We start from the raw sequence: 11,866 nt of genomic DNA on the forward strand, positions 1-11,866 counted from the left end.
AGATACAATTCTGTTCTCATTACAACAATAAAATGAGGCATTGAACCCTTAAAGAGGGAGCTCCCACAAGAAGAATCGCCCTAAATAATACAAACAAGAAGACCTTGCCCATAAAAGCTTACTTCATTTACATAATAAACATGTCAGTGGAAAGCAAAGTGGCATATTCTGAGGTGAACTGATTCAGGGACTATAATTAGTTTGTGCCATTTCTACTTATTACGGGGTATCTCTTCCCCTTAAAACTGCAGTCCTAGCAACCCACAACGAGAAGATAATTACTACCGTGTGCAAATGGTAACATTTTCCTCCTGTGGCCTCAGACCTCAGAGTTCACCCTTTTGGAATGTTTGCTTTTAGTCACACACACATTCATGTACAAAATGGATGAAAACTGAACTTGAGATGTCTGTTATTGCATCCTGTGTCCCTCTTTGTGTGGAGTTGGGGATATAGGGGACAATGTGTCGTATACATACCTATATTATGTATGCAAGTATATGTGATTGGGCACACACGAAAGCCAGAGGAGTATTTTGATTGACCTGCTCAATCTCGATCTCTCTTATTCCCTTGGGACAGGGTCTCTCCCTGAACCTGCAGCTATGACAGAGGCTTGTAAGCCCCAGAGATCCTCCTGTTTCTGCCACTGCCCCCTTAAGAGCATGAGGGTTACACTAGGCCCTGCCCAGCTTTTTTGGTGAGTGCTAGGACCAGCTCGGGTCCTCATGCTTGCAAGCAGGTGTTTTTCCCCCACTGAGCCTTCTCCCCAGTCCACTGCTTCACTCTAGGTAGCATTTAGAAACACCACACCAGTCAGGAAACCTCAACAGGCCCTACAGTGTACAAGCACATGACAGGAAAGCAAGATGGGGAATAAATAAAAGCCCAAGGAAAGCTAGGGAAGAAGTAAATGTGTGGGGTTTTTTCCCACTTGCCCTGGTGAAAAACAGTCTGCAAAGCATTGAGAGAGAGCCAGGACTCTTCTTCCCTTGCTAGGGAACTGTTTTCACCATGGAATTTTCCGTCCTGACTCTCACACCGTATACCTCCTTTCAGATACTGTGTACTCACCCTGCTTCTAGGCCTTTCCTTGCTAGCATGGGGAGAACACTCATCTTTGTAAGGCCTGTGTAACTTAGATGTTTGATAAGATGGAGGTTGCCATTCAATCGTGAATTATAAAGTCGATTCAACGAATCGTAGCACTTTTTCTCCTCTCTCTTTCATTTTTAGGCGCACTGCCTCACTATGTAACTCAGGCCCAGGACGGCCTGGAACTCACTGAAGAATCCCAGGTTGCCTTCGAACCAGTCATTCTACTGCCTAGGCCACCTCACTATGTCCACCCGCACTTATATCATTTTTGTTTCAAACAAAATTTGCATGTAACAGAGCAAGCAAGCAAATCTGAAGCTATTTCTATCAAAAAACAAAATCTAAGTGGCTTGAGGAATTATGCTTCTGGGAGAGTAATAATTCTGCTAGAAGAATAACAATGTGTTATCAAGTCACAGTCTGAAGATATAATTACATTTGAGGCAGTCTCACAGAGTAGAGCCCAGTTAACAGAGCTTCCTGTAAGCACTACAGGAAGAGGGGGCAGGCATGTTTTTATCATTCAAGTCAGTTGGCAAAAATCCCTGGGATTAAAAGGACTCCTAAAGTAGGGACCAGTAAGGCTGGACTAGAAGAGAGCTCAAGAGGAACCAGAGCTAAACCTTTTTAGATTCATTTGAACAGAGACTGAAGAGGCCATTGTAATAATTTGACCTAGAATGATACAGTGCAAGGTGGTAAATCTTGGAAATGTAAAGAAGGACATAAAATACAAAGTAACTGTCTAAATGATTGAATTTGGGTGTGGATATGAAGATGAATCAGGTAATTCCAACATTTCCAAAGTAGAGTCAGTTGGAAGATTGTGCCAACAGCAGTAACGCAAAAAACAAAAAACCTCCCAGTAGTCTTAGCAAAGAGGGTTAGGTGATAGATAGTATTAATATTTGTTATTATTCTAACCTGTTCTGCCTGTTCTGGATACCGACTGTTCTGATTTCCTTTTCTGTTGCTGTGATAAACACCATGCCCAGAAGCAATTAGTGGACAAAGGGGTGTTCATCTTACACTTCTAGGTGACAAAATCCATTGTGGAGAGAATTGGGGCAGGAGCATGAAGATAAGACCTTAAAACAGAAACTATGGAAGAATGCTGCTTCCTGGCTCATTGCCAGATTTACGCTTAGTAAGCTTTTATTATAGAGCCCAGAGCTGTGTCTGTGGATGGTACCACCCACATCAGTCAGCAATCAATGGATACAGATCAAATTGATGGAGGCATACCTTAAGTTGAGGTTCACTCTTTGAGGTAACTGTAGGTGTGTCAAACTGACAATAAAAACTAATCAGGACACCAATGTTAGAGGAACATAAGCAATATCCTACCTTTAAAATTCTGACTACTTGGGAACCAAAACTATTCTTCATCAGGATCCTAAGATATTGAAAGGCGTCCATGCCAGTTGACAAATAACTACCTGCATACCCTGAATTCTGTACATACACACTACATTTACACATACAGAGAGAGAGAGAGAGAGAGAGAGAGAGAGAGAGAGAGAGAGAGAGAGAAAGAGAGGTACTCAGTAAACATGAGTTCCTTCCTTTTTAAAAAGCAACCATATTTTAGACATTCGACCATACGAAGAAGCAAACAAAAATCCTCCTAGTCTCTATTGTCCATCCGTGCAGCTTGGTATTATTTAAGGTCAATTGTTCAAGGGAAAGAAAGGAAGCCCATCAGCACCAAGAACAAGAGAGCTGTCACCCTACATTTCTGTATTGTGTCACATGAGCTGTTCCCTTAGAGGAAGAAGCCATTAACGCCAGGAAATGGCAGAGGTTTCCGAGTGTTTAAAAGGACAGCGTCTGCAGCATGACCCTGTTTCAAACTACATAGACATAAAAATTGACCAAGAATAACAAGTACTTCCTTACTTTCTTATCTGACGAGTCAGAGTCATTGTCTGACTTGTGGTTCCTTGTTTAAATTGGGTTATTAAATCACAGTGTAGTTGGCCAAACTTAGTGGATGTAGACAAATATAGCATTTTTTTTAGCATATGTGGACTCCTATGGAAATTTTCCATAAGGTGGCACTTGTATCATGGCTCAAACACACACACACTCACACACACACACACACACACACACACACACACACACACACACACGGTGGAGATCAGTTCCTGTGATGCTTAACTGAAACTTAATATTACTATCTTTTAATTTTTTTATTTTCAAGATCACAACTGTTCTTTGATATAGTAGAAAGAGAAAGAATTAGAAAAGCAACCTAATCCTAATTGTCCACTCTACCATGTATTAGCTATTTGAATTTGAACTACTTACTATGTGTCTTTGGGCTTGTTTTCTCATATGCATGATAAAAACTAACAACTATGTTATGAGGAAGGGATCTTGTAGTAACTAAATTGGTAATATACATGTGCAGAGGCTTAGCTGGAGTCTGTAGGAAGGAAGATCCTGATGGATTACTAACATGCTTTATAAAGTATTATTGGCATGAACTTTCTAAGTCTGAAACATACTGTCTAGCATATGCATAAACACACAGAGATTGTTAATTTCTTACTTTTAATGTAAAACTTTAGCAATTCAGACTGTTCACTTGAAAAGCATGAACTCAAAAATCAAATTAAAAACCAAATGCAGCTACCTGGAAGTGACTTCCATTAGTAAGGTCATATCTTGGTGACAAATGAGGGCCTCTTACACACTAACTGTTGGAGAGAACTGAGACCAAACAACATCTTCTGGACGGGATAGGACCATGCACCAATGAATTACAGCAACTGTGATTGTCTACACAAAGCCTGCACAATTTCAAACCAGTCAACATCCCATCATGGAACAGGAAGGGGCACCTGAGTCCCACCACCGACAAGGGGCTACTAACAGTTGATAACTGCTAAGAGAGCATCAGTTTTCTTTAGGATCATTGCCCCTAGTAGGTTTCACATTCTCCACTTAATGGCCGCACCTCACTACATATGTATGTATGTATGTATGTATGTATGTATGTATGTATGTGTGTGTATGTATGTATATATATATATATAGGCAGTGTTAAATGGACTCAGTAAGTTTTAAAGAGAGAAATTTTTAAAAGGATGCCATTAAGTTGAGGAGGGGACATAGTGGGTTCTAGAAGGAGTTGGAAGGAGGACATGGTGGAAAATATAACCAAATACATTGTATACATGAAATTCTCAAGGAATTAATAAAATATTATACTAAAATGAATAATTGTCCTTAAAATCATAAAGTTAAGACCATTGTCCAGGATGTTAACAAACACAAAATGCCTGGAGATAGTTAGCTGAGCTTGACTCCCTAATCAAGGGGCAGATATACATGTGAAAGCAGAACAGAAGTCAGGGATGAGCGAAGTCCTCCCCAAGCAGAATGAAAGATGAATGCATGGCCGTGGCTCATCCATGAAGCATAGATTACAAACAGTTTTCAAGAGTTATACAATTAGTAACTTTCACTCTCATCAAAGACATTCTTAAACTATTTGGTATAAGTGTGAAGTGATGAAGTTATTAGCATTTGAAATATAACTCAGTTATAAAGTAAAAGTTATCATATAATGATTACAAAATTAAGTATAAGGCGGTAAGATGCTTATTTGATAAAGGTGCTTGCCACACAAACCTGAAATATAGACATTTGTACATTAATTCTGGTGACTCATGAATGTAGGGGGTTTTCACATCTTCTAGTGTCTTCCATTTTTTCTCCAGTGTCTCTAAATTTATATTATAAAAATAATACACCTCCTTTATTAGCTTTGGTACTGTGTTGTTTTTAGTCTATTGTAGATGGAATTTTGTTCCTGGCTTCTTTCTCTATCTTATTAGTATATAGAAAAGCAACTGATATTTACACTTTGATTTGTGTCTGCTATTTTGCTAGAATTTTTTATCGATGAAGAGTTTTCTGGTGAGGTCTTAAAGGCCTTTTTCATTTAAGGATCTTACAATATCTTTTGATGGAAGATTAAAGGAAGATAATTTCTCTTTTCCATTTTCTGTCTCTATCCTTTCTATTTCTTTCTCATGCCCTATTGCTATGTCTAAAATTTCAGCACTACATAAAGGGGGAAAGTGAGTACCCTTTGCTCTTACCTGGATTTTAGAAGATTACTTTTGGTTTTTTGCCTTGTTTTTGGTTAGTATATTGTTGACTATAGCATTTATTAAGTCATATGTTGTCTTCATTATATTGAGATGTAATATATATCTTATGGTACATTATGTTCAAGATGGTTTTAAACTCATTTTGTAGCTAAGGCTAAACTTGACTTTCTAACATTTCTGCCTCTACTTTTTCCATGTTGCGATTATAGGTGCGCAACATCAAACCCAGTTCATGTTGTGCTGGGGATCAAACCCAGGGCTTTGTACATACTAGACAGCACTAGGACAATTGAGCTTTATTCTTTATTTGTTTTATTTCTAACTTCTCCAGTGATTTTATCATGAAAGGTTGAACTCTGTCAAAGACCCTTTCTGCATCTATTGAGATAATGTGATTTCTCTCCTTCAGTCTACTGACATGCTTGCTATATTACATTTATTGATTTGTGCAAGAGAATTGTTTTTAACTATTAGATAAAATAATCAGATCAATGAGTTATTGTGGTGATGACAAATGAAGCAAGAAAAGATTAAACAGATTCTCTAAGCAATCTCTGACTAAAATGTTAAGAAATCGCCATACTTTTCTGTCTTTCTTAAATACAAGTTTGAGTATCTACAGTGGTAATTGTCAACAAGTACCATTTCAAGTCCTTCCAAATGTAGTAATCCCTGCCTTCCCAGGATATAACCTAGTACCTGATCTACACATTCAATATTGATGACGCTGCAGGCCTAAGGTCAGCAACAGAAACTAATAATGAGGAGAAGTGGGAAAAGAAAATTATCAATATCCTCTTCCAAGCAGCTCCTTACAGCCGCATTTTAGTGAACATCAGACCACTGAGGCAAAAGTTGGGAAGGGGAACCTGAAACAGGAACAGAAAGCAGAACTGAAACTATGTACATACATCAAGACACCCCAGCTCCCTGATGCCCTCACCCCACAATGAGAGAAGATGTGGAAGGCCTGCAGGAGCCAGAGGCCATGAGGTCGACGCTGGAACATGGCACAGACTAACAGAAATGCTGACCAGCAGTTAAGAGGAATAGCTGGGTGCAGATGACTGACCATTAGTTTACTAAAAGAGGCCCAATCACTGAAGTCCCCAGTTAGCATGGTTTTAGGATATTGAGGGAGTGGGAAGAGTCGTCATTCTATTAAGTTCCTTTAAATTTTTTTTCCATGTTCCAGGGATCCCATGTACTTTCAACTGTTACAACATTGAAACCTGACATTTTGGTAGGTATGTTTGTTAATTTTATCTGTAGGTGTGGATGAGTTATGGTAAGCAGATATTTAGTCAAACACAAGTTTGGATATTTCTCTGACGGTACTATTTTATTGTGTCTTTGGTTTGTTTTGGTTTTTTTTTTTTTTGGTTTTTATGAGACAGGGTTTCTCTGTATTGTTTTGGAGTCTGTCAGTCCAGCCCAGCCTCGAACTCACAGAGATCCGCCTGCCTCTGCCTACCGAGTGCTGCGATTAAAGGCGTGCGCCACCACCGCCCAGCGTGTCTTTGGTTTTGTGTGGGTGAGATTAGTATATAAATCAGTGTGTGTTGCCTCTTCCCCACATCCTCCCCAGCTTAAGTAGGCATCATGAGATACATGTTTAAGGCATGACTGTAACAAAGATTTCTCCTAAGCAAGAAGATACGTAACCAGGTAGCCTGCCTGTGAGACTCTGCTGCTAGCAGTGAAGTCAGGACTCATTCTATCCTGATGACTTGGAGTGAAATAGAAACCAGCAATTAGTGAGACATCATAATCATGAGCCAGACACTGCTGGAGCCCTTGTGACTAGCTTCATGGGTGCCTAGAGAATTGATGTGCCCAGACATCCTGTCACATCCTTCCTTGGCTTTCCTGATTCACTTACTTCAAGTAGAAGAAATCAACTATTCCTACTAAGGCAACATTTGAAGATTTTGAAAACTAAATAGAAATAACCAAGAATAGAAGCTGGGCATGGTAGTACATGTTTGTGATTCCTGCACTCAGGAGGTAGAGGAAGGAGGATCAGGAGTTTGATGTAATCCTCAGCTACATGGTAAGCTTGAGACCAGCCTGGGTTACATGAGGCCTGGTCTCAAAAGATCAAAAAAGTTAATTAAAAGTACTAAAATAATTATAGTTTTCAATTGGAGAAGTGTTTTGTTAATAGAACAATAGACAATTATCTGTGTCAATTCCATAGTGGTAGCCCTGCTCCTTGAATAATATTCCTTAGTCCTGACTCACCCCTTATTGTGATACCAACAATGTGTTTTACATTTTATGCTTTTTTAAAAATTCTTAAGTGTACAACAAGACTCCAACAAAACACTTTAGCTATAGGTGGAAAACGATATGATGGCAATGATGACAGGGGTTTTAATGGTGCCAGTGTAACCTCACACATGAGAAATGACGGACTTTCCCCTAGATTTCTTATTTCCTCCTGTATCAAGGGTGGGATGGAAAGTGTCTCTAGCCTTTTGACTTTATCTCCTTCCATTTATTCCTTCATCTCCTCTTTCTGTTGCAGCTTGAAACTTCTATCGTGCCCATTCCTTGGCCTGTTGCCTTGGCTGCCTGGAAACCTTTTTCTCATTACCTTTGTGGCTAATCATGGCACCCATCACCTATTTCCCAACATTCCTCTCAAACTGGAAATGGAAAACCCTTACACTTTTTATAGGCTCTTTTACTGGGAGTACTGGAGGATGCTATCAAGCTGGAAGAATACATACAGAATACTAAGGATACAAAAGGAAAAAAAGACAAGCCAAATTGCCCTAAAGTCATGATTTCACAAAACAGGCAGCATTTTGACTGAGATAGGAGGACACATCTAAAAAAAAGATGACAAAAATAGAAAATATGAGTGATATTCCAAACAGAATATCTCAAACAATAAAATGCCGGGAGCTCATACTCCAGGATGCTACACCAGCAATGTGTGGCAAGAACAGGAGCCTGGAGCAGAGCACAAAGCCAAAATTGTATGGTGAGGAACAATGGATTCTAGGCCCAAGAGTTTGGCCTTTATCCTATAAGCAATCAGTGTTATAAAGAAGATACAGAGACTATTCATCAGTTAAGAGCACTGGCTGCTCTTCCAGAGGTCTTGGGTTCAGTTCCTAGAACCCATATGTCGTTTCACAAACATCTGTAACTTCAGTTTCAGGAGATCTCATGCTGTCTTCTGGCTTCCTCAGGTACAGATACATAAATGGAACACAGACATACAAGTAGGCACAACACCTATAGCCATAAAATAATGTTTTTAAGTTATGAGGGATTTCTAAACAGGGAAAGGACAAAGCAACAGGTTATATCTTACAGGGGTTACTCCATAAAACATCCTTTCTATGCATATAAAGACCTCCAGGACTAGCTTGGTTTCCTGGACTGACATAATCACAGACAAAGACACCATTTTCAAGCTTGATAAAAAGCAAAAACTTAAACAAGCCAAGTTCTAACTATAATGACATTTTTATTATTAAAAGGCATAAAAGAGTTAAAAATAAAAAAATAATAAAAGCCGGGCGGTGGTGGCGCACGCCTTTAATCCCAGCACTCAGGAAGCAGAGGCAGGCGGATCTCTGTGAGTTCGAGGCCAGGCTGGACCGACAGCCTCCAAAACAATACAGAGAAACCCTGTCTCATAAATACCAAAAAAAAAAAAAAAAAAAAAAAAGAGTTGAGACAGTGTATGCCTGTAATTTCAGAACCCAAGTGAGGACAGGAGTGGGAGGCAGAAAGATCTGAAGTTTGAGGACACACTATGTGAGGAAGTCAAGACAAGAACTTCAAACAGCTAGTCACACCACACCCACAGTCAAGAGCAGAAGAAACAAATGCACACATGTCCACTTGCCCGTACTCTGATCAGTTTCTCCAATCATACACAGTTCAAGATTCCCTGCCCGAGGAATGTTGCTGCCCACAATGTGCTGTATCTTTACTAGGACAATACCCCACGCCACAGACAAGCTTATACACCAACAATGAGACTCTTCCCAGGTGACTTTAAGCTGTGAGAGACAATTAAAGCTAGCTATAACATTTTCCTAGCCTGCACAAAACCCGAATCTAATCACCAGTACTGCCCCAAAAGGGGAAAGAATAGGTAAAGAGATAACATAATGTATTTTGTGTGCTCTATTAAAAAGATTAACACAGAGCAATTTTGTAACCCCATAGCAGTTCTAGTTAACATAGAGACCAGAAATAGACAGCTACTATGACTATGCAATAAATATATGTATACATTTCTTTAAAATGTAATAAACCTCAATTATAGTTCAAGAAAATTTACTCTATGATAATAGATAATATGGAACCTATGACCTGAAATATAAACTAAATCCAAACTAGTAGGTAAAGATTGCTCAGTTGAGCCAAACAGATTTTGCAAACCACCAAAAATGGAAACTGATACAGTACTAAATTACATTTCTAAAGAATTAAGTGTCTGACAAAGGAAATTACAATGAAGAAGTAGAAGCAGAAGTGCAGTTTACCTCTATAACTTCTTTTCATCATTCCCAAAAGGATTTTAGAGATGATCTATTCCAACAGTCTTCTCTCAGTTTGACTTTTAGTGTTTTAGTGATAGGATGTTGAACAGACAACCCCACACCCATAAAATGAATAAATATTCCTAATGAAAAAAGGTCAGAGAGAGAAGAGGTTCTGGGTCCCCTAACATTCACCACTTATTACTTCCCTTGGGGCTGACTTCCCCAAAGAGTACTCCATTTCCTCAGCAACATATAAAACACACTGGAGTTTTACAAAGGCAGAAACTATACTGCCTAAAGGCCTGAAACAGCAGCCCCAGGAAAGGATTTCCATTTCTTGGTACCTCTAGTAAAATTAAAATATTTCCTCTCCTTCACCAGTACCGTCTTTGTTTAAAAATCATTTCCCATAAATCATTCTGGAAAGACATGGCATGCCTCCATCCCACATTCCAACTCAAACTTAACACGGGCCTATACCCATTCATTGGTAAATGACTATTTAAGAAATCTGAATTTCTCTGCTTAGAAACATACCAGCTCTTACTTAACCAATATTAACCACTCCAGCATGGGGGAAACCCGGCTCAGTTTGTGAGCTGTCCGAAGCTACAGAGTTAGCAGGGTGGATTCTTGGTCTGACTTCACTAGCAGAGCCTGGCACTCCTTCTAATTCCAGTGTCTTCCACAAGCATGCATGCTTCTAATCTGACTCCTAGAAATGCAGAATTGTTAGGACTCCTTGTCACAGGACCTGGGTCCTCTTCCATTCAGACTCGTGCCATAAGCCAAGAACTAGACATCCACAAAGCTTTTCATGAAACTCTGGACTCAGATTATAGGCAAGAGAACTGAACATAATATCCACCTCAGATCTGGGCACAGACCTTCACTCTGCACGATGAGCCCACGTGTTCCACGGTAGAAGGAACAGGTCTACTAAATGCCCAGAAGGCCACCTTTACAAAGGCCACCTGATACAAAGATGACAGGCTGGCATTCCAGACTTGATTGATATTCTGCATTATCTCAAAGGTACAGGCATTAGAATTCATGTTTAGGGGCCGCCACAGGACAAAGGATGATTGTCATGCTAAGCTAGGGGCCCAGGCTGGCACCCAGCGATTTGAATTTGGAGAAAGTAAAGGGAGTTCAGGTAGAGGCCCTTGGCTGGGCACAGGGTTAGTGGTGGCCAGCCAGCTACAGATGAGCAAAAATTTAAAGTATTGGGGGCCTGACCTCCAGAACTGGGAAAGAATACATTTCCGTTGGTGGGGGAGGGGCGGTATTAAGTCAGTGGTCATGGGAGGAAATTTTGAATGCCTGGCTTCCGTGAACTGTGAGCAAAGACACAGCAGGTCTTAGGCATCAAGAAGTCTGGGTTTCGGGGTGGGCCCTGGCGTCCGGCCTCTGCGATTAGACGATCTAGTGGTTGGGATCTGGGACCTTGAGCTCCCAACCCCTATTACCTTCTGTTCGAAGTAATAAACTGAGTAGTTATTGACCTCATTCGGTTGGAATGTGGGGAAGACTTGCAAGTTTAGGCTGGCAAGGGCTCTTAGGGCTGGATTGACAGCTGTGGTGGCCATAGGTGCCAGGAAAGGCAGGAGCAGGAAAGCCAGGCCGCCCATGGCTCAGGCTGGCCAACAGGGCGGGTGGCAGAGAGAGACGGCCACCGGCAGAAGCGCGCGCCTGTCCAGCCCATAGCTCCAGGCTGCAGGCTCCCTTGAGAGCCAAAAACCAGGCAGCTTGGTTCCCTCTCACACCATCTATCCTCCTTCCAGCCTACCTTCCTTTGGCCGTACTCCAAGTCGGCCCTTATGCAGCCAAGGCTCGCCCCATCAATCTATGGCTTCCGGAAGCCCACGGTAGCTCCTTCAGTCAGGCTTTAATTGCCTCATTGAGCCGGGTGGTGCCTTTAATCCCAGCACTCGGGAGTTCGAGGCCAGCCTGATCTACAGCGTGAGTTCCACGACAACCAAGGCTATACACAGAGAAACTCTGTCTCGCAAAAACACACACACAAACAAACAAACAAACAAAAATGATTGCCTCATTGTTGTCACCGCCAAGCCGCTAGCACCACCATCTCAGCCCCATTGCAGCATCTCTGCTCTCAGTAAATCC

General features: G+C 40.8%; 1 protein-coding gene across 4 annotated transcripts in view; it reads right to left on the reverse strand.

The window, feature by feature from the left end:
* LOC101840925 (lysosomal Pro-X carboxypeptidase) overlaps positions 1-11,656 on the reverse strand; it is a 68,356-nt gene extending 56,700 nt beyond the window's left edge. Inside the window, exon 1 of one of the 4 annotated variants that reach the window (XM_040728439.1) lies at positions 11,529-11,656. Coding sequence is in view for 2 of the 4 variants with exons in the window: in XM_040728431.1 (XP_040584365.1) it covers positions 11,209-11,370 (162 nt within the window). In the remaining 2 variants the exon portion in view is untranslated. Of the gene's footprint in view, positions 1-9,739; positions 9,859-11,208; positions 11,416-11,528 lie in introns of those variants that run through there. The other 3 variants (XM_040728433.1, XM_040728431.1, XM_021229494.2) reach the window with 3 other exon arrangements.
* Between the last annotated feature and the right edge of the window lie 210 nt (positions 11,657-11,866).

Source organism: Mesocricetus auratus, unplaced genomic scaffold (genome assembly GCF_017639785.1).
Source record: "Mesocricetus auratus isolate SY011 unplaced genomic scaffold, BCM_Maur_2.0 Super-Scaffold_4256, whole genome shotgun sequence".
In the NCBI taxonomy this organism is placed as follows: Eukaryota; Metazoa; Chordata; class Mammalia; order Rodentia; family Cricetidae; genus Mesocricetus; species Mesocricetus auratus.